Source organism: Chrysochloris asiatica, unplaced genomic scaffold, assembly GCF_000296735.1.
Source record: "Chrysochloris asiatica unplaced genomic scaffold, ChrAsi1.0 scaffold00009, whole genome shotgun sequence".
Classification (NCBI taxonomy): Eukaryota; Metazoa; Chordata; class Mammalia; order Afrosoricida; family Chrysochloridae; genus Chrysochloris; species Chrysochloris asiatica.
In genome coordinates this window covers 15366312-15390128 of record NW_006408527.1, presented here as the reverse complement: position 1 = coordinate 15390128, position 23817 = coordinate 15366312, and the positions used below count along the sequence as shown (strand labels likewise).

Genomic DNA, 23817 nt, shown 5'->3' with positions numbered 1-23817 from the left:
GACTACTAACTACAAGGTTGGCAGTTTGAACCCACCAGCTGCTTCTCAGAAACTCTATACAGGGTCTCTATGAGTCAGAAATGATTTTGATGACACTTAACAACAATACATACATTGTCAGGAGAAAGATGAGACTGCTCCCGTAAAAATTTACCATCTCAGAAACCCTAAAGGACAGTTCTACTGCCCTCCAGGGTCACTATGAGTCGGCATTGATGATGACACTGGGTTTGGTTTTTGTAGACATGTATTGTACTCCCTCAGATCAAGCATGAGCTGTCCAAATACTTTGTTGTAATAGAATCCTATTTAGAGGTCAGTTTTTAAACTCCCTTTTGTTGTTCAGTGAGTTTATGGTTGGATAGATAGGACTGGTGAAATTAAGGATTTCATTATGGCAAATCCCAAGTGGGACAGCCTGCTCTGGGAATGTAGGAGGTGTCATGGACACATTTCTACACCTACACTGTTCTCTCTTCTCAAACCACAGAACAGGGTCTGTTCAGTGGTTCTGAATCTTTTTGGCATCAAGGTATCCCTTAGGGAATTTGACAAAGCATGAATCATCTCTCAGAAAAATGGTCACCCAAAATCTTACACATCATTTCAGGGAGTTCATGCCCCTCCCCATTCCCCATGAACCCCAGATGAAGGGGTTTGATGCTGAAGAAGCATTTGTTGTGTAAGAGTCTGTGCTATTGCAAATCTGTCATCTCGGAGCCACATCACAAAGTGACCACTTGTGGTGGCAGCATGCCAGAGCTGGGGAAGAATCCCTGTCACACAAACACCCGTTTCCTTGTGGGCTTCTATTGTTGCATTTCTAGCTAGCCTAAATTCTAGTGCAATTAAGGGCCGATTCTTTCTTCTGCTGCCTGAATTGATGACAGGGAACAGCTGGGTTGTCTCCTATCTGAATAACCCTTTAGAGACATGAAGGAACTATTTTTGGCTTGGGGGTTAATTACTTAGAAGGAACAGATGAGCAAGAGGCTATGGAATAGTTGGTCGAGATGCTTTAAAAACAGGAAAACCCATCTGCCTGAACTTGAGAAGTGGCTGTCCTGCTTTGAAAGCTCTGGGAGGAACTAAATCATTAAAACCACACGAATGGAAAAGGCACTTCACTGTCGATTTAAAATGCTTCTGGCTTTGAAACTTAGTGCAGCATTTCAGCTAAGTGGAGGAAACAAAAAGGAAACCAGATTTAGGTTTTAATAAAAATTTATTTTTGGTAAAGAATTATATTTCTTATTTGCAAAAGCTGAAAACGCACATATAAATTAACAGCCCCAAGCTTGGATTTCTACTGGATCCACCGCATAAAGTATGTCTGTCACTTCTTCTTGCCCGGTTTGGGGGCTTTTTCGAGGCCTTGGATGTGTTTTCGAGGGAGTTGATATTCCTCTGCAATTAAACAGCAGAAAACCCCTCAATGGAACACCCCAGATCCCCATCCTGCTGCCTCTCCAACCCTCCAACCCTGGCCTTATCACCTCACTCAGTGGCCCTGGTCCCACAGGCCACCATTCTGTACAGCTAACCTCCTAGCCCATCGCAGCCTTACAGGGGGCTCATGCCTGCTGTCAAGCCATTCCCTGCGTTCCTCTAAACTCGGCTCCTCAGGGAAGGAGGGGGCTACTTCTCTCTGTACCTCAAGACGGAGGTGTTTTGGCAATTTCTGCCGTGATAACCACTCCTTAGGTGTAACGCAGACATTTATAGTGTTCTCCTGAGAGACCGTAGGTATATATGCCTAGGTTCAACCATGTATACTTCTCTGTTCCTCTGTATTGCTTCTCAGCACCTGACTGGAGTACTCAGAAAGGAGCTAAACCTTAAATTGTGGGTCCTGCCTTGGGCCACACCGAATATGCTAAGTGAGCATTTACAACGTGTCAGGCACTGAGACTGAGAAAAGGAGGGCGAATGAGGCCAGTCTGTGCCCTCAAGGAGCTGAGTTTAACATGGGGTTCAGACATCAGGGAAAATTAACTCTGCTGCAGACAAAACCAAAAAGAAAAACATTACTGAAAAGGGCTATGTTAGCAATTTTTTAAGCGCTAGTTTAGGGGAACACAGGAAAAGTGAGACATGTTTTAAGGTTGGCTTCATGGGACTCCTGAGCTGGGCCAATGATTCTTTAGGATCAGGCAGACTCTGGCACATGTGGAGAGCACTAGGGGAGGGAAGGGCCCAAGCAGACGTGTGCATGTGAGGGTGCACATGAGAGATCTGGGAGCCTGAGGGAGAGCAGCATGGCCTAGGCCCGCCCGAGACACAATGGAAAGGGGGCTGCTTAGGGAGTTTAGGGATTGATTCTGAAAGCATGGAAGAAACAACGTTTTTGAGAGGGACTGATGTGACCACATTTGTTTTAGAAAGCTGACCCAGGCAGAGATGTGGAGGACAGTTTATACTGAGGACAAAGTACAGGCTGGGAGACTGGGGTTGGTGAAAAGAACTCAAGCTACGGAGTCTGACAACGTGCTGTTCAGAGCCCAGCTGCAAGCACTCAACAGACGAGTTCAGGGCAAGTTACTGAACCTCTCTCGACCTCAGTTTCCTCATCTGCAAAACTGAGCTAATCGTTCCACAGTGTCGTTAGGATCAAGCCCAGCAAGGTGCCTAGCACAGTGGAGATGTTCAACAAGTGTCTGTAAAGGGAAGCTCAGGAAGAAAGGTACTTTATTACTCGTATGGTGGAGAGAGCTCTGAATGGGGGTTGGAGGGAGTGGGGGGTTGTCAGAGGACGTGGCCCAAACACAGACTCCACCTCTTGCTACCTGGCAGCAGCATGTCCTTACCCTCTCACTTCCCTCATCTGGGAGATGAGAAGAGCCCCCATCCCATGGCCCCCCCAGGACTGCAGAGTCTGGGATAGAACCTGGTGAAAATGACATGAGGAGCTTAACCAAGTTAATGGGAAAATTCCATGATCTTTTCATTGCATTCTCCCTCTAACTCTGAGAAGCTCCTGTTGTTGTTAAATGCCGTCGAGTCAGTTCTGACCCATAGCGACCCTGTACAGGGTTTCCGAGGGTGTAAATCTTTACGGGAGTAGAAAGCCTCATCTTTCTCCCACTGAGAAGCTCCTATGTCTGTAATAATGAAGCAGTGTCATGACAACTGGACTTAGGCGAGTTGGCAGGAAGATCTTGCCAGCCAGACCAGTGCCTCTTCTTCTCTGAGGGGCACTCACCGAGCAGCAGCCGGCCGACGTGGTGAACCTGGTTTCCCTGAATCTGCACCTGCAGGCTGTCCTTGGTCCCAGGGGCAGGAGACACGGTGGTGCTCGCCTGGCACCGCTGTTGGAGAATGGCAGCCACCGAGCTCGGGTCTAGCCCATAGGCCTCCAAGTTCCGCACCACAGTCACCTGAGAGTGGGGACAGAGGTCAGACGGTGGGTGCAGAACACAGGTCCCTCCCTTCTACGGCGCTGCCCAAGGCCTTCTAGACAAGCTACCTCTATGTTCTCTGATGGTTCACCATGCCTATAATAATGATACCTTTTCATTTAAATAATTTACCTCTGCATTTCTAAGTTAAGTCAGTGTACCCCACCCAATATATGTGTTAGATTGTTGTTGTTATTAAATGCCGTCAAGTCGGTTCCAGCTCATAGTAACCCTGTATAGGGTTTCCAAGGAGCGACTTGATGGGTTTGAACCTCTGACCTTGCAGTTCAAACTGACCTTTGCGGTCAAGTGCTTATCCTACAGCACTACACCAGGACTCCTGATTAGATATCCCAGCCAATATCACACATACTTTAAAAAAATGTTTTACAATGGGGAATTTAAAATAAAAATACAATAGAATAATATAATAACCCCCTCATGTAGCCACCATCTATCTAGTCTCAACAATTATGAACTCTTGGTCAACCTTGATTTATCCATATCCCAACCACACCTTGTTCCTCTATTACTTTATAGCAAAGACATCAGATCACTTCATCTGTAAATGTATTTCCAGGTAATCTCTAAAAGATAAGGGCTCTTTAAGCCTAAGAACAAAAGCATTATCACCACTAAAAAGTAAATTAGCATAATCAACAGGTGTGCAATCAGCACATGCATTTTTTCTCTTGCTCATTAACATCACAAATAAGTGTGTGACTTCGAGGTAAGAAAGTAAAATATAAATGCTTCTAACAAAGCATAATTCTTTCCTTTGCCTTAAAACAAGTTTTCTTTCATTCATGAGTAGAGAGAATAAAAGGTTACCATCGGGGTGGCTGGGAGGGTTGCTATCAATAAAGTCTTCAAGGCTCCAAATAATGTCAAGGGACTCCAAATGCAGATAAATTAGAATAAGTAGGAAATGAGGGGTCATATCTATGCCAATCTCCTACCTGATGCAAGGATGAAATCATATCCACCCCCCCCAATAAATGGTCACCTAATCTTTGCTTGAAAACTTCCCGGAAATAATTCACTATTTTATGAAGCACCAATTTTGATGTACAATTTCAATTCTGGACAATTCTAATTGTCATTATAAAACAATTTAAAATTATAAAATATAAAACAAGTTCAAGTAAACAAATATACAAGGGGAATTCAAAAAGTTCATAAAAAAAAAAAAAACAATGAAAAGATAATTTTTCCATGAATATTTTTTTAATGCACTCTCATACACAGAGTCCTGGTGTGGCGCTATGGGTTAATGCTCCAGACTGCAAAGCCGTTTGAACTGGTGGTTCAAGCTCACCAGCTGCTCCTCGGAAACCCTGTAGAAGGTCACTATGGGTCGGAATCGACTCGACGGCACTTCACAACAATAACAACTCATACACAGAAACTGCTTAGTACAGTGCTCGTCATATAATTTAAAATGCATGAAGAGTGGCTACTGCTAATCATCTTTAAGGTTATAATTACTGTTGACATTTTGAACGCTTATCTGCCAGTACTGTTCTAAGTGCTCACCCATGTGGAGTCCTTCATGGACTCTCACAAAACCCTAAGACGTAGGTATTACCTTCATTTTTAATGTAAGGAAACTCAGGCAATATATATACATATATATATATATTCAGTATACAATGACAGACACCATAGTTCAATAGAATAGTAGAGTTGAAAACCCAGAAGTAAACCCAAGCAGTTACGGACAGCTGAGCTTCCACAAAGGGTTGGGTTAGACTTTCATGGGGAAGAGGCAGTCTCTTTACAAAGGGTGCTGAACCAACTGGATATCCATTTGCAGAGAAAGGAATATATAAGATCCATACCTCACACCATACACAAGCACTAACACAAAAATGATCACAGATCTAATGAAACGATGAAGTGCCTGAAAGATAACAGGAACAAAGCTAGGGCTCCTAACTTATGGCACAAATAGATCACCAAATATAACTGAAAATACACAAACAACAGACGATAAATTAGATCATCTAAAATCCAGGAGCCTTGGTAGCATAGTAGATTGCACGCTGGGCTGCTAACTGCAAGGTCAGCAATTTGAGTCCACTAGGCACTCCTCCAGAGAAAGATGAGTCGTCCTGCTCTCAAAAACATTTACAGCCTCGGAAACCCTATACAGGGACGCTATCAGTTGGAACACCACCACCACCACCACCACCATGCTCATAAAAAAACTTTACCAAAAGAGCAAAAGAAAAATTAGACTAGGAAAACATTTTTGGCAATGATATATTGAGCATGGGACCGATCTCTAAAATGGAGTCCTGGTGTGGCACTGTAGGATAAGCACTTGACCACTAGGTCAGTTTGAAATGCAAGGTTGGTAGTTCAAACTCACCAGTCGTTCCTAGGAAACCCGATATAGGGTCACTATGGGTCGGAACTGACTCAACAGCACTTAACAACAATCTCTAAAATACATAGGAAACCTTAATATTTTAACAGTAAAGAAACACTAAAACCAATAAAGAGTGTGTAAAGCACATGAATATAAACTTCAAAGAGACAGTCAGGCAACTAATAAACACATGAAGCGAAGTTCACAATCATTAATCACTAGAGAATTCTAGATCAAAACTGAGATTCCATCTCATCCCTATAGAAATGGCACTGAGCAAAAAACAAACAGAAGACAGCTAATGCTGGAGAGGTTGTGAGGAGACTGGAACTTTTATGCACTAATGATGGGATCAGGAAATGGCATATGTACTCTAAAAGCTATAAACAGAAGTACCATATGATCCAGCAATCTAGATGTACGTCCTAGAGCAATCAACGCTGTGGCACAAACAGACTCACGCTCAGCCGTGCTCACTGCGGCGTTAGTCACAACAGCAAAAAAATGGAAACAACCTAAACATCCACCAACAGAAAACTGAAGAACCAAAATGTGGCACATGCATACTGTAAAATAAAATAGTGCCTCATGATAAACAGTAAAGATGAGTCCATGAAACAACATGGATGGATCTGGAAAACAACACACTGAGTGAAATCAATCACGAAAGGACAAATATAGTATGAAACCACTTTTATGAAGTAAAGAGTTAAGTTTATACACAGAGAGCAACTTTCTTTAATGGTCACCAGGGATGGTACAGAGAAAAAGGGAGACTCGGTAACTAGCTAATACAGGTGTTAATTCTGGTGAAGGAAGACAACACACCATCCGAAGGAAGGCAGCACAATATGACCAAGGTAAAGGAAGACACTGAGAGGCATGCAAGAATAAAGGACAGCGATGGTAAATGCCACAGGATCACTGGCTGTAATGGCAGGGAGTTTCGTTTTGTTTCTGCTAAATGCTATAACAGGTATAATTCTACTACAACAGGGTTGATGTGGGAGTTTATGCAATATGTAGATGTAGATAGACAAGGAACTCTGGTAGCGTAGTGATTACGAATCGGCCTGCTAATCTCATGGTCAGCAGTTCGAAACTACCAGCTGTTCAGTGGGAGAAAAAAGAGGCTTTCTGCTCCTGTAAAGATTTACAGCCTTGGAAACCCTGTAGAGGGTCGCTATGAGTCAGAACCAACTCCACGGCACATCACAACAACAACATATGTAGACAGAGTTGTGGGCATCTATAAGAGGGATATTCCAAAAGTTCAAGGAAAAATGGAATTAAAAGATAATGGAATTTTTCCACAAACATTTTGAAGTTCCCTCTTAAATAAATACTTACATATGCTGCATATATATTCAAATATATAATAGAGGGAAACAGTTATGGAAATTTCCTTTGTTGTTGTTAAGCGCTGTTAAGTCCGTTTTGACTTATAAGAGTTCTGAGGAGCAGCTGGTGGGTTTGAACCACCGACCTTATGGTGAGCAATCCAGTGCTTACCCTACCGTGCTATACCAGGAAACTTGCTAGGTATATCCAAATGCTTCATGGGACTGGATTACTGGGTTTTAAGGCACAGGACCACACTTTGGGGGGCCACTAAGTCAGCTGGCATAACCAAGTTCATACAGATAATGCTCTACATTCTAACTTGGAGAATAGTGCCCAGGGTTTTAAAAGCTGTGAGTGACCATCTATTAGTCTCTCTTCATCTGAAGCCAAAGGGAAGGAAGGAAACCCAAGACTCAATGAGTCTACAGTGCATACAGCCATACGAACCACAGTCTTCTCTAAACCAGTGGCTACCACCACTGACTGCTCACATCAGGGACCCAAAAGCAGAACAAAACTATAATTCATAGAAAACACCAGACATACCGGACTGTTAGGACATTGGAAACTCTTTCCCTTTAACCTGAAACTGAAGACACTACTGGAGGTCATCTCTCAGCCAGATAGTAGACGGGCCTATAAAGTAAACACTAACACCAGCAAGGAAGGAAAAATGTGTCTGACTGGAATGTACACCCACTAAATACTAGTTGTTGTGCTGTGGGTTAATGCACTGGACTACAAAGTTGGTGTGAACTGCAAGATCGGTGGTTCAAGCTCACTAGCCACTCCTTGAAAACCCTATACAGAGTCACTATGGGTCAGAACTGACTCAATGACACTTAACAACAACAACAAATCCAAGTTGGGAGTCATGCTGTGGCACTGTGAGATAAAGCACTAGACTGCAAAGTCAGTTTGAATTACAAGGTCAGCATTTCAAACTCACCAGCTGATCCTTGGAAACCCTATACAGGGTGGCTATGAGTCGGAACAGACTCAATGACACTTAACTACAATAAATCCTAGTCTGTCTTCTTAAGCATACAAAATAAGTGTACTCCCTTTCAAGGGGACCGCTGTTCACATTATAGAGTAGATGTAATTTGTTTCCTAGGACTTCTTGTTGCCAGGCTAACTATTCTCAGATCTTTCTGCAATTATTTACAAGTTATTTTGCTTGAACAAAGCCCAAGAGGTAATAGGATTTTTAAGAGCTGAAAGTCCATAACACAGTTCTGAGAAGAAAAAGAAAACCTTGTTAACTTTTGGAAACATGCTTCAGCAAGTTTCCAAACACAAAATCCTAGAGGGCGAAGTGGGCCCAGCCCAGTCACATAAGTATGGCTGTTTGAGGCCAATGTAAACACCTCCGATCATGTTCACATTCAGTAACATGAAATCATCATCCTCAAACATTGTGGCTTTAAAAATTACCTTTTTATTAGAAGCTCTCTGTGCAAGGGTGATGTCAATTGGACAGATCTTCCCTTTCTTCACAATGGGCTCTTGTCCAGGGAAGACCACTTGGTAGGCAGGCTGTAGTTTCTCCAAACATCTGCAAGAAGGGAGTTAGTGAGGAAGACTGACAAAGCCAGATGATGGAGTCCCCATTTACTCATGACCCACAACCCTCAAGCCCATAGGTATAAGCTGGTCTTGCAGGGCAGGGGCTCACAGTATTGGCTGCACACCACCGAGACAGTTCTGACTTATGGCAACTTCATACATAGCAGAATGAAACGCTGCCCGGTCCTCTGCCACCCTCCTAATCGTTGCCATGTCTGAACCCATTGTTTTGGTCAGTGTTGATCCATTTCAGTGAATGTGTCCCCCATTTTCATGACCTCTGCTTTACCAACCATGATGCTCTTTTTTTAAAAAATGTTTTATTGTGAATTATGTGATAGTTTATTGTGAATTACATGATAGTTTATTGTGAATTATGTGATAGTTTACATGGGAGAACATTAGCTTCACATTCATCCTATAGTTTCAATCCCCTCCATCAACCAACCAAAGGGTATACACTACAAGCCTGCACCCTGGTCATCAGCACACAGCCCCTCTTCCTCTCTGGGTCTAGAATTCCCAGCCGCTCCATCTCTCTATGTCCCATGATGCTCTTTTATAGCAATTGGTCTTTCCTAATGACACGTCCGTGTCGTAATGTGCTGGCTTGTGTGTTGTTGTGATGCTGGAAGCTAGGCCACCTGTATTTTAAATACCATCAGGGTCACCCGTGGTGGAGGGTATCAGTGGAGAAGTGGACCCCTTCTGAATGACTAGCCACTAAAAACCTCATGAAGAGCAGCAGAACACTATAACATATAGTGGCAGAAAACGAAAACATTATGAGTAGTACCAGCATATTGTCAGTTACAGTGCTGGGAGATGAGGCCCTCGGGTTGAAGAGCTGCCATCACAAAGTGGACTTGACCTTAATAATGTGGATGGAGTTAAACTTCCAGGACCTTCATTTGCTAATGGAGCACAACTCAAAATAAGAAGAAACAGCCGCAAACATCCACAAATAATCAGAATTGGAATGTACGAAGTATGAATCTAGGAAAATTAAAAGTTGTCAGAAGTGAAATAGAATGCATAAGGATCAACATCCTAGACTCTAGTGAACTCAAATGGACTGGTATCGGTCTTTTTTTTTTTAATCATTCATTTGAATTATGGTATTGGCAAAGAATACTGAAAATGCCATAGAATGACAGAAGAACAAATAAATCTATCTTAGAAGTACAACCAGAATGCTCCTTAAAGCAAGGATGGTGAGACTTTGTCTCTCATACTTTGGACATATTGTCAGGAAGAACCAGTCCCTAGAAAAGGATACCATGTTTGGAAAAGTGGAGGGTCAGTGAAAAAGAGGCAGACCCCATCAAGGCCAGCAGTGTTTCATTCTGCTATGCACAGGTTCACTATGAGTCAGAGCCAACTCAATATCAGCTAATAACAACAGCACCAACTTATTCAATGCACATACCTTTTGACAACAACATAAAAGTTAACGATAAACCTGACCCTCACCAGATGGAATACACAGGAATCAAACTTACTACACCTGTGAAAAGAAACAATGAAAAAGCTCCATATCATCAGCCAAAACAAGGCTGGGGAAGACTGTAGAACAGACCATCAACTGCTCATATGCAAGTTTAGGCTGAAGCTGAAGAAAATGAAAACATGTCCATGAGAACCAAAATAGGACCTTGAGCATATCCCACCTGAATTAGAAACCATCTCAAGAACACATTAGACACTGATGACCGAAGACCAGGATGTAGGATGACATCAAGAACATCAAACATACAGAAAGAAAAAGGACAGGAAAAGGATAGGAAAAAAAAGAAAAGACCAGAGTGGACGTCAGAAGAGACTTTAAAACTTGCTCTTGAGAATAGAGAAGCTAAAGTGACTGAAGAAATGATGAAGTAAAAGAGCCAAACAGAAAAGTTCAAAGGGCAGCTGAAGAAGACAAAATCAAGTATTATCATTAAATGTGCAAAGACTTGAAGTTAAAAGACCAAAAGGGAAGAACATGCTCAGCATTTCTCAAGTTGAAAGAACTGAAAGATTCTATATTGAATAACACTAGAAACATCAAAAAGCAGCTCTGGTAGCATAGTGGATTACAAGCTGCTGACCATAGGGTGAGTAGTTCAAATCAAAAGAAGATGGAAGGAACATTCAGAGTCACTGTACCAGAAATAACTGGTTGATGTTCAGGCATTTCAAGAGGTACCAGATGATCAAAAATTGATGGTACTGAAAGAATTAGTCCAAACTGCACTGAAGGCAGTAATGGAAGACAGGGCTCCAGGAATTAATGGAATACAAATTGAAATCTTTCCACAAGCTGATGAGGCACTAGAAGGGCTTACTGATCTATGTCAAATCGGAAGACAGTTGACCTGACTAACTGATTGGAACAGATCCACATCTGTGCCCATTCCAAACAAAGGTGACCCAACAGAATGCAGAAACCATTGAACAATACCATTAATTCCACATGCAAGCAAATTTTGCTGGAGATAAAATTAAAAATGAGAGTAGCAGTACACTAACAGGTAGCTGCCAGAAATGTAAGCATGATTCAGAAGAGGATATGGAATGAGGGGTATCTATACTGACATCAGAAGGATCTTGGCTGAAAGCAGAGGATACCAGAAAGATGTGTACTTGTGCTTTATTGACCATGTAAAGGCACTGGACTGTGTGGATCATAAACTATGTGGATCAACAAACTATGGATAACATTGTGAAGTATGAGTATTCTGGAACACTTAATTGTGCACATGAGGAACCTGTACATAGTCCAAGAGGCAGTTGTTACAACAGAACAAGGAGATACTCAATGGTTTAAAATCAGGAAAGGTGTGTATTAGGGATATAGCCTTTCCCCAAACTTATTGCACTTCAGTGTAAAGCAAACAAAAAAATCCTTGCAACTAGACCAATACATAACATCATGATACATGGGGAAAAGATTGAAATTGTCAAAGACTTCATTTTGCTTGAATTCACAATCAACAGTCATGAAGCAGCAGTCAAGAAATCAAATGAATTGCTAGACAAATCTGTTGCAAGAGACATATTTAAAGTGTTCAAGAGCACAGATGTCAGTTTAAGGACTAAAGTGCACATGACCCAAGCCAAGCTATTTTCAGTCGCCTCATAAGCATGTGAAAGTTGGATAACAAATAAAGAAGACTGTAAAAGAATTGACGCATTTAAAGTATAACGTTGGCAAAGAATATCTAAAGTACCATCGACTGCCAGAAGGACGGCACTTAACTTCAACAACACTTTAAACTCAGTGAGCCGAAGTCTTGCAATCCTTGCTTGTAAGGAGCAAGAATTCTGGTTGTATTTATTTTAAGACTGGTCTATTTGTGCTTCTGGCAGTCCTTGGTATATTCAATAGTCTTTGCTAACACCGCAATTTGAATGCACCCATTCTTCTTCTGTCTACCTTCCACATGCATGAAGCTGTTGAAAAGACCATGTTTTATGTCAGCTTCACCTTAGTCATCAAAGTGATACCTTGGATTTTTAACACAAAAGGTTCCTTACCACAAATGTGTTCAATGAAATACACTGTTCGGTTTCCTAACCTCTACTTGATGGCCACTGATTGTTGATCCAGACAAAATGAAATCACTGACAGCTTTAATTTTTTTCTCCACTTATCTTCAGGATATTTATTGGTCTGGCTACACATCATAATTTTAATTACCTATATCAACTCTAGACCAATTAAATAAGAATTTCTGGAGGTAGGATCCAGGCAGAGATTTTTTTTTTGGAATGTTTTATTGTGAATTATGTGAGTTTACATGGGAGAACATTAGCTTTACATTCATCCTATCGTATATCATCTCATTGCCATGGTTACAATCCCCTCCATGCATCATCAACCAACCAAAGGGTATACCCTGCAAGCCTGTCATCAGCACACAGCCCTCTCCCTCTCTGGGTCTAGAGTCCCCAGCTGCTCCATCTCTCAACGTCATCGTCTCTGCCTCCATCTCTGGAGTCACTGCTTCCAGGTAGAGATATTTTTACAGCTCTCCAGATGATTCCAAATTACAATCAAGGTTGAGACCCAGTGATACAGAGAAGGAACATGAGTGACTTAAGCCCCGGGAGGCTGCCCAATGGCCTCTGTCTTCTGAGAGTCTGGCCAGTCTGCTGTGTGAAGGCTATTCTACCTGTCTCAAAAATTAATGCCTCCAGAGGGCCTGGAGGAAGGTAGAATCTCCAGTGAGTAGTACTCAATCTGACTAGGCGGGGCTAATGCAACGAAATGCAGACGGGGCTCTTGTGATACAACAGTGAATAATTGTTATCAGGACTGATTGTGAGGGTCGGAAATGTAAACGTAGACGTTTTAAAGCAAGGAGGGAGTGATTAACTTTTCAGTCTAGGAGTGGAGGTCCCTAGGACCATCAAGGGAGAAGAGCAGGGAGCAGGACCCTACCCAGAGAAGCAGTGATGCCTGAAATGGAGCCAGAGATGATGACGTGGAACGATGGAGCAGCTGGAGACTTTAGATCCAGAGAGGGAGAGCTGTGTGCTGAAGACCTGGGGGGTACATGGGGAAGGATTGCATGGAGGGGATTGTAACCATGGCAATGAGATGATATATGATAGAATGAATGTAAAACTAATGTTCTCCCATGTAAACTATCAAATAATTCACAATAAAACATTAAAGAAAAAAAAATTCATGCCTCCAAGGACTGCTTCAATTTATGGCACATCGCAATTATTAATTGACTTTACCACAAGCAATTTCTACCTGCTATCTAACCAAGTTGCTATGCATGGGAGCTGACTCGATGGCATGTAACAACAATCATGTATACTAGCATCAGCAAACTTTTTCCTAAAGGGCCATAATAAATATTTTAGGCTTTATATATTATCTGGTCTCTACTGGAACTATTCAAGTCTGCCAATGGAGTACAAAAGTAACCACAGACAATACATTCCTGAATTTATATGGCTGTGTTCCAATAAAACAGATTTGGTCCACAGGCTATAGTTTGCCTACTCCTGATAGAAATCATTTTAAATTATGGTTCTGTAGAAAAGGAGTATTAAACATTTATCCTTTGAAGACTCTAAGACGACCTCCTTATTTTGCTTCTAAATCTTTTTGAAATTATTTTTAATCAATATCCCTTTTTTTTTTCATCCTCTCATGTTCTCCTAAGCTGTTTTGACTCAAGTTGTACCAATTTAAGAATTAGTCAAGGCTGTATTTACACACAGCATGGATTATGGAAAGAATTTCAGAGACGAGGATATTGACAATTTAGAGTTCAATGCAACACAAAGATATTAAGGAGAGGGAACAGAGAAGTTCCCAACCTGTTACCTGGTCAGGAGACTATCCCATGGGAGCTTCAGGACTGCATGCTGTTCATTTTTCTCCAAGATGCAGTCACACAGGATGGGATCCAACTTCACGAAGCTAAATGGGAAAGTAGATGTGAAGGAAATGTAATACACACCTGTTTTGATCCAATGGCCAACTCGGGGTTCATCTCTTTTTATGTTTTTTATATTCACTTGGGTCACAATCAATTATGGGACCACTATATGGACAAGTGGGGAGTCCTTGTGTGGTGCTGTGGATTAAGCGCCAGACTGCAAAGCCGTTTGAACTGCAAGGTCAGCGGTTCAAACTCACCAGTCACTCGTCGGAAACCCTGTATAGGGTTGCTATGGGTCAGAACCAACTCGACAGCACTTAACAATAACAATTTGGACAGGTGAAGCTTTCTGCTCCCATAAAGATTTACAGCCTTGGAAACCCTGTACAGGGTCGCTATGAGTCAGAACTAACTCCACAGCATATAACAACAACATATGGACAGGAGGCACACACAAGTTTTCCTAGAAGAAGTCAACTGTGTGTGATGGGCTAAATCAGGAGACCAGGATCCTTGATTAAGTTCTGCTACTAACTGACCATGAGCTCACAGGCAATTAGAGTCCTGGGCTGTCTCAGAGAAGCTAGGAAGAGGGGAGGATCTATAATAGGGGAGGGAGGAAATCTATCAAATGAGGTATTAGATTAGACCAGAAGTTCTAAACTCTTTGATCATATGGATGTCTTTTTAAAGTAAGAAAATTAATGGAACCCTTTATTCATGAGTTGAACTTCTACAATGCCAAGAATACCAAACAGCTATAATGATGTCACTTAAATTTAAAAAATAAGCCTGCATTTTATGCCTCACAATAGCATCTGCATTGGGAGACTAGTAATAGACATATGTGCACATATGTCTAGAGTCAATGTCTGCAACACAGATGAATCAGAACGCCCTAAGCAGTAACTCTGCCACAGGATAAGCGCTTGACCTAAAGGTTGGTCTGAACTGCAAACTCGGTGGTTCAAGCTCACCAACCACTCCTTGGAAACCCTATGCAGGGTCAATATGAGTGGGCACTGACTTGACGGCACATGGTTTTCTACCCTCCCTCCCTCCTGGAGGTCCTTCATACATGTGCATTTGTCTGCTAGATTCATACCGAACAAGGCCAACAATGGCTCTCTGCCTCACGCACTTACTTTTTGTTGTCTGCATCCACTAAGTCATTTTTCTTCGCGTAGTTAATGATGACTGTTCGCACCTCACTGGCCTCGAGGAAGCTCCCCTTCCTAGTGAGAAGTGAGCAGGGTTAGTTCATGCTGTGCCAGAGACTGACTGCGAACACCAAGACTCTCTCCCTGCTCAGCAGGACATGTTCCTTGACTATTCAACCTGTTTTCTTCCCATTTCCTGACTGAGGGGGACAGGACAGAGTGAAGACCTGTTACAGGTAGCACAGGGAGAAACCTACTCGCTCGTTCCATTTAATTCAGAGCAGCTTCCCAGGAGAAGGCGGCCTGAAACTGGAGATGAGAGAAAGAAAGAAGAGGGAGAGGAACTGTGGGTCAGGACCCTGCAGAGAAGGGCTGCTCTCCAAAAAACTCACTTGTGGCCAGACTCCTGGAAGAGTAGGGTCATGTTGGCTGGGACACAGTAGAGGGGTTTTATATGTGGAGGGTGGTAGGGCTGGTCCCTGCTACCTTCCTGGACAGTCTGGGAGACCGGGGAGAGCTCAGGTATGACGAAAGATGTGATCCTAAAACCGAGCAGAAGGAAAGGAAAAGCACATTTTACACTAGTTCCCAGGCAATCCCCAGTCCCCAGCCAGGTGCCTGCTGAGCTTGGGATGGGCCTGTACTCACCTCGGGTGTTTCCAATCCACAGCCACGATGCTCTCCACCCCTCTGCTCAGCTCCTTCACCTGGATCACCTGCTCCTGCTGCATGTGCTGCAGGAACTTAGAGAGCTAAGGGAGAGAGGGCCAGTGGGAGGGACTGCGCACCTACCATGTGCCAGAGACCAGGCAGACACCGTGGAGGGCAACAAGACAGCCCCTGCCCTCATCACACGAGGGACTGGCAGGCCCTCACCCTGAGAGAGGGGTGAGAGAAGCTACCAACAACCAAGACGGTAAGCCTTTCGGGATTCCAGTCAGGTATAAAAAAGCCATAGCAGAGAGGAGTGGGTACCTGGCCCAAACCAGGAAGTTTCCTTTTTCCCCTCCTTTTATCTGGATAAAAAGCTTCAGTCTGGCCTGAGCCCTGCAGACAGGGCTTCCCCAGTGCCATCCCCCCACCGCCCCCCACCACCTCTGGTCATGTGTGCCTCCTCTCTGTCCATGACTTTGGGTCAGTCTGCAAAGACGGTGCCTGCTTACCTTCTTATAGCTCGACTTCTTTATATCCAGTTGTTGTCCTTCAGGGCTGGTGGCAGATAGAAAAGGCAAGTTATGCTAGCAAAGAAGTAGTGGTGAGGCCTTCCTTCCCCACTTTCAAAGAGAAGCCATTATTCCAGACCTCTCGGCCCTGAAGTGGCATTGACTAGGGATGCAGACCAGGAGGCACCAGGTCAGCGCTGTCCATTAGAGCTTTCTGTGATGGTGGACGGTTCTCTAGCTGACCTTCCCCATATGCTAACCACTAGCTACAGGTGACTGTGGCTAAAGAAATGAAATCTGTATTTGATTTCATCTTAATTAAGTAGTCACATGTGGCTAGTGGCAATCATAATTGAGCAGCTCAGTGAGAGAACATCCCATCATTCTCCATCATCGATTCTTCTCAAACTAGACAACATGGCATGGCCTCAAAAGTTCTACCTCAAGGTGGACCTTCCAACACGGAGTCCACTGTGGGCAGCCAGGCCCTAGAGCATGGTTCAGCAAAGTACATCCTGTGGGCCCAGCCTGGCTCTGCCCACTCATTGATAACACCACCCATGGCTGTGTTCAAGCTACAGCAGAGAGTCGGTGCAGTAGACATCATGGTCTGCTTAGCCTAGACGTATTTATTATCTGGCCTTTGAAACATAAAATCGTTTGCTGATGCCAGCCTTGGAGGAATTAGTTTTGTGGGGAAGGTGTCCGATGAAAATGGTATTTCCCTCTTCCCAGATCTTGTATCTTCGCTCAAAATGTGGCATACTACAGCAGTGAGAAACACAGAGATGTCTTCTAGAACCCAGCCCAAGTTAAGAATCTCTATCCTAGGGAATATTCCATGACCAAAGGCCTCACTCCTCCTTTATCAGTTACTTCCAACCCAATAAGGTTAGGACAGGTCACCAAGTATTCCAACACACTCTACATGCCACATGTGTGCAGGATGTTCAGCCCACAAGCAAACAGGAAAAGAGTAATATTAAAGTCACTTAAAAAACACAGACAAAATTCTCAAAAAGAAGGAGTTCCGTTCCAGGGCAAAAATCAAAAGGCAACTGCTTAATAAGTTTATATTAAATACTTATCTGTCAAACTACTTCATCTTTATAGAAATCTCTGAGTATTGGAAATTAGAGTAGTCTGACTAGTTAAAGTTTGCCCTGCTCAGATACCTAGAAGGGCCTGTCTTCAAAGTTCAAGTTCTGTCTACATGGAACACTGCCTTTCCTGGTGCTCTGTCTTGGGGGTTGGGTGTAGGCCTCTGGTATAATTTAATCTAACCCATCTACTTTTCAGGCGAAGTTGGGGAAGAGGGACTGGTGTTAACCATGAATGTTCTGGAGTCCTGTGGTGATGTTGTAGGAAAAGCAAATGGGCTGCGAACCACAAGATTGGTAGTTCAAACCCACCAGCAGCTCCTCATATATATTCTACAAGGTCATTATGAGTGGGATCAAACTTGACACCGCTTAACAACATCACTGAATGCTCTAGAAGCAGCTAGAACTCAATTAGGCTGTTCCTGAGACACACCCTATAAGGACATGCTGCCTGATTCATGAGCAGGAGTCCAGAACCACCACAGCATGGGTAGGTTCAGAGACCCTTGAATCCTCTGTGAACAGCCAAGGTTTGTCCTAGAAATTATAACCTTCCATTTCCTTGATATTCTTTTACTGGGGAAGATTTAAGTGTCAAAAACCCAGAACCTATTTTATTTGACAGATCAACCCTCCACTCTGCTCTTTCCACTGACCCCTGCCCTAGAGCAATCAGACACACACAATATCCACAGCATGCCCCTCAACCGATTCCCCCCATCAGCCCTATCCTCTCCTACTTCCAGGAACAAGAACAATGCCCAGTTCCTGGTCTCCACCCAACACCAGTCCCTTCCATACCAGCAGGAGAACATGTGGCTTCCAAGGAAGGTGCTGGTGAGCAAAGGCAGGTCAGCCTTTCTGACCCGGCTCTTCAAAGCATGCAAAAAGCATCGCTGTAAGAGTTTATCCATTTGCTCTGCAAAAAAAAAAAAAAAGACACAAGACACACATCCTTCCTGAAGGCTGCAGACTGCCTGGTACAAACAGAAAACTCCCCTGCTGCCCAGTCCCATCCTCTTCCTCACCTCCTGGACTCCAGAAGGAACCCACTCCCAGGTGCCAAAACTCCTAGGCTTTCTTGAGCACTGAGTGTTTTGTTGGCCCCGGGAAAGGAACCAAGCCACAAAATCCCAACAAGCTAGAAGAGTTGTCAGAGCCATTCAGAGAAGTCGGAGCCAGAAGAAATTTTAGGGGGCTCAGTAGCTGGAAACACCCCCAATGCAAGTACAGATGGGTACCCAGGGAGACATGGCATATATGGGAAGAGTCCCAGACAGGAAGTCAGCAGGCTGTTGGAGCACTCGCATCTATACAAAGGAGTCCCCTTCTGTTTCAGAGCTGCAGCGCACTTTCAGTCAGTAGCAGCAGAGCTCTCGGTTTCCTAAACTGAGAGGAGGGGGACGGGTCCTTCTGTTCCCAAAGCTATACCTTGAAGGGTCTTACTGCCTGTCGTATCTGGATTCACAGCCCCGACACTGGTATCTTCTGAAGCTTCTGACTGGGACTTCTCACACAGCTGAGGAACCTCTCCATTCTCATCTTCCTCTCCCTTCACATGCAGGCGCCTCATGTCTTCCTGTAGGGCGGGGTCCACCTGGACAGAGCCCTTCTCTTCATCGAGATCTGGGGGATCCACCGTCAGTGGAGCAATGCAAGGTGGAGAGGACTTGTCTCCAGATTTCCTGGAAAAATCTCATGTCAGACATACCAAGCAATAGAGCCATAACACTCCCAACCCATCAGAAAGAACCAACTGCAAGTTGAGAGATAGTAAGAGCCACCATGAAAGAAGACTGCGAGAGTAGAGCCTGTGCTCTCTTCTCGACTCCATTTTCAACTCTGGGTGCAGATAAGTGACATGCCTCAGTTTCCTCATCCCTGAAATAGGAAAAATAATTCTTGCCTCCTCCCTAGCTCAAAGGAGTACTACTACTAATGCACACCCTGAGATAAAGAGAGATTAAAGAAAAGGCATCAAAGAGCAGTCCCCAAAAGTATCCCTTTCATGAAGTTAAAAATCATAAAACTAGTTTGAATTAAATAATATGACCTGCATAGCATGTGTAGTACCCGTTTGTTCAAAAAAGCATTGTAACAAGAGCACAGAACGCTTTAGTAAACAAAAATATCAAAAGAAACACTCTTCCCTCCCTCCACATTTAGTGAAAAATTAGTCTTGAGAGTCAGCAACCTATATAAGGGCCTGTCTGGGACCAAAACGCTCACTTCCAAATCTCAGGCCCCAGCTGTGCTCCAGCCCCACCCTCAGGCCCTGAAACACATGGATTTCTGTGTACCCACCACAAGTGATCCTGGTAAGTGTGGAGCACAGAGATGCCCCTTCCCTTCAAGCCTGAAGTCAGCATCTCAGCTGTGGACATGACAGCAACTCCAACTGCAATGGGCGCTCTGAGAAGAAGGAGGTCAGAGACCAAGGTCAGGAAGGGCATCCGAGCAAGTCACCTTTCCACTAACATGGTAAGAGCTCTGTGGCTAAACCTGAAGTACCCACTTTTATCACAAAACTAAACTCAGTCCAGTCTCAATTTTCTCTAGATTATCTATAAGTATTCCTTTCAAAAATCCCTGGCCAAACGTTACCTTTCCATGTAAGTAACTCATCTGCTGCTGCTCTTACTGCCTTTATGTTATTCCTATTATGAGTTGAATTTAGACTCCTGGTGTGGCACTGTGGTTAATGCACTGGACTGCAAAGTTGCTTTGAACCGTAAGTTTGGCGGTTCAAGCTCACCAGTCGCTCCTTGGAAACCCTATACAGGGTCGCTATGGGCCAGAACCGACTTGACGGCACTTCACGACAGCAACAATTATGAATTAGACCCACTAGCATTTAGAAGGATATTTAAAGTTCCCTTTCTTTAATTCCAAAAACATGTATTACCTCCCCTACCTTTTCTTCTGCGGGAGGAAAGGTCTTCCCATGTATTCCCATAAAGATTGTTGTTGTTGTTGTTGTTAAGTGCTGCCGAGTCAGTTTCGAGTCACAGAAACACTGTATAGGGTTGCCAAGGAGTAGTTGGTGGGTTTGAACCACTGACCTTGTGGTTAATAGGCTAATGCTTATCCTATAGCACCATACCAGGAGTCCCATAAAGATTACAATCTAGAACGTCCTATGAGGCAATCCTATTCTGTTACATGTGTACACTATGAGTAAAACATGAACTCAACGGCACTTAACAACAACAAAACACTTTAATCAGGTGTGGCCATCCTACAAGGCATTTCAGAAAGGAAGCAGTTCCTACTCCATTAATAAGGCTGAAGGGTGGGATCCGTAAGGGAGTGGGAAAGACACACTGCAGTCAAAGAGAGAAGTTCCATCTGAGTTGGCTCTTTATAACAGGCCTTACTCCGTATAACTCTCTGGCTAAAAAGTACATGTTTTCACAACGGCAAAAGCAACTTCCAAAGCCCAAGGAAATCATTTCTACCCAGAGTTACTCAAACACTGATCACCTACTATCTGTATGGCTCGGTGTCCAGCTCACTAACAATGGGGAACACATACCCCACAAGACTGTCTGCGTCCAAGGAAAAAGATTCAAGGGCAGAGTTCCCAATACCTAATTTTTAAAAGTTTTGCTAAATCTGGTAGCTTCACTAGAATCCCAGAGGTCAGTTCCACCACTGAGACTCTGAATCTGGCTTCTCCTCCCGTTCTCAGTAAAGGGCTCTTTCCTTCCAACCCCATTAGGATCAATGACTCAAGAAGTCCAAAGTCCCAAAAACATACGTGAACGTGACTTGTAATGTTTGTGAATCCCCTTGCACCCTTACTCCTTGCCAAAAACCACATCTAGGCTCCATCCCCATCCACACTGAGGAGACCAAATACTCATTTGTTCCATTTCCTCCCAGCTCAGATAGAATACTAGAGGAAAAATAACAGCACACCATTTTTTTTTTTACTTGAAAGCTTGTAAGCCAGTCACTTCTTGCCTTTGTAGCACCCCCACCCCCACCTCATTTTGGGTAGCCAATATCCAAATTGGTCATCCCTGTCTACTTTGTATATTGAGGTCGGTGGGAATGATCCTCGCTGTAAAGATTTGCTCCCTCTTTTGAGCTACTGCATCCATAGGTGTAGGGCAAGTTGATCAAAGTGTATCAGATTACTCTTTTTTTTCCTCTTCTTTCTTCTTCTAGTTGAGCTCTGATCATCCAGCCATTGAGGCCAGGTCAAGTGGATATTATCTGCAAGTGTGGGTATTCTTGTGCTTATGCCCTCTCTTCTTATCAGCTGGATGCTTCACTCTCCACTCTAGTCCTCTGTGGCTATGTCACTGACTCTGGGCCCAAGAGTCCCCAGGTCTTGCCACACTGCTGGCCAACCAGGTCTCCACCCAGGTTCACAGGGGTCTATTGCACATTGTAGGGCTTAGCTTGCAGCTTCATTGCTGTTTTCCCCTAACTTCCCCTTATTGGTGATGAGTGTGGTCACAAAACAGAGTGTGTATTCCCATTGAGTCTTAGTCTTGGAAGGGGGTTTGCCCTGAGGGGACCTGACCACTTGCCTTGATGTCTCCTGGGCAAGCAACTTGCTTGTTCTTGTAGTAACAGTCAGTCTGCCTATATTGTTTTGTATTTTTCCTGTAGGTCTTCCTTTCAAGAAGTATATTCTGTTCTTCTACCTGCTCCAGGCTGGTCTGCTCGTCCTTTCAAGTGGAAATTTCCCATCTCTGAAGAGCCGGATGTGGTTCAGGCTTCCACCTATAGTCTTATGTAATGCAAAGGCTATGCAGGAAGCCTCCTTCACTGGGCACGTTGTAGTCCCATTTTAGGTGTTCCAATCAGTTATAGGCAGGAGACGGACTTACAAGCTTTCTATGGTGATGTTTCTGGCTATTCCTTTCTCTCCCCTTCCAGTGTCTATTTTATAATGCAAGGAAAACCAAGATTCAAAAGCTAGCCAAACATATTAACATTATTCCCCCCTTTTTCCCATTCCAACCTTGTCTTAATCTCTGTATCCGAGAGCCCTGCTGTTCCAAGGTTGTGCATACATCATTATTTACCTCTGTCCCACTTAGCCCATGCAAACCTGCCTAATTATTCTCCCATCTGCTTTGTCCTTCCATTCCCCTCTCCCTTCTTGTATATTGCCCCCCTCCCCAGCACCCAAACTATCCTGTGTCTGTTCCCTACCCTGTGCTCCATCTTCTCCTCCCTCCCCTAACTCCACCCCACCAGCAAATAATCCAGCCCCACATCCCAGCAACCAGCAAATAATCCAGCCCCCTTTAGTATGGGTTCTTTTTCTTAGTCTTTTGCAGTAGTGGTCTTATGCAGTATTTCTCCTTTTGTCACTAATTTCACTCAATATAATGTCCTCAAGGTTAATCCATGTTAAGCTGTGACTTGCAGCTTCCTTGTTATTTTTCAAGGTAGCATAGTATTCCATTGTGTATATGTACCACAGTTTGTTTATCCATTCTTAAGCTGATGGGCACTTTGGCTGCCTCCATATTTTTGCTATTGTAAATAGTGCTGCTATAAACACTGGTGTGCATAATATATCTTCTCGTGTTGTGGCTCATATTTCTTGTGGGTAAATACCAAGTAGAGGAATTGCTGGATCATAAGGTATTTCTATTCGCAACTTCTGAGGAAGCGCCATGTTGCTTTCCAGAGACGTTGGGCCATTTTGCAGTCCCACCAGCAATGCAGCAGTGTCCCAGTCTCTCCACATCCCCACCAGCATTTATTGTCCTTTACTTTTTTGATCTTTGCTGTTATTGTTGGTGTGAGATATCTCATTGTTGTTTTGATTTGCATCTCTCTAATGGCTAGTGATCGTGAACATTTCTTCATATGTTTGTTGGCTGCGCGGATCTCTTCCTTGGTGAAGTGTCTGTTCATGTCCTATGCCCACTTTTTAATTGGTTATTTGTCTTTTTCTTGTAGAGGTGTTGTATAGTTTTCTATATATTTTAGAAATGAGTCCCTTGACTGATGTGTCATTGTAAAAGGTTTTTTCCCAGTCTGTGGGTTCCCTTTTTACTCTTCTGGTGAAGTCTTTTGATGCACATAAGTTTTTAATTTTTAGTATGTCCCAATCATGTATTTTGTCTACTTTGGTTTCTGTGGTTTTCAAAATGTTTTGTAGTCTGTGTATGCCCTGAATTAGTGCCATCACATTTGTCCCTGTTTTTTCATTGAGGGCCTTCATAACCCCAGGATTCACATTTAGCTCTTTAATCCATGTTGAGTTGGTTTTTGTATAAGGTGTGAGGTGAAGGTTTTGTTTCAGTCTTTTGCATATCATTTTCCAGTTCTGCCAGCACCATCTGTT

The 23817-nt window shown here is 43.5% G+C and overlaps 1 protein-coding gene across 2 annotated transcripts in view; it reads right to left on the bottom strand.

Moving 5' to 3' along the window:
* Window positions 1–1206: 1206 nt before the first annotated feature.
* Window positions 1207–23817, bottom strand: part of EIF2D (eukaryotic translation initiation factor 2D) — a 37805-nt gene continuing 15194 nt past the window's right edge. The window contains exons 5-15 of one of the 2 annotated variants that reach the window (XM_006834063.1): window positions 19803–19910; window positions 18930–19183; window positions 18300–18417; window positions 16396–16441; window positions 15881–15984; window positions 15625–15774; window positions 15218–15307; window positions 14015–14110; window positions 8554–8674; window positions 3203–3377; window positions 1207–1407 (exon numbers count right to left, since the gene is read on the bottom strand). In XM_006834063.1, the coding sequence (XP_006834126.1) occupies window positions 1337–1407; window positions 3203–3377; window positions 8554–8674; window positions 14015–14110; window positions 15218–15307; window positions 15625–15774; window positions 15881–15984; window positions 16396–16441; window positions 18300–18417; window positions 18930–19183; window positions 19803–19910 (1333 nt within the window). In that variant the 3' untranslated portion in view covers window positions 1207–1336. The remainder of the gene's footprint in view (window positions 1408–3202; window positions 3378–8553; window positions 8675–14014; window positions 14111–15217; window positions 15308–15624; window positions 15775–15880; window positions 15985–16395; window positions 16442–18299; window positions 18418–18929; window positions 19184–19802; window positions 19911–23817) is intronic. The other variant, XM_006834064.1, reaches the window with a different exon arrangement.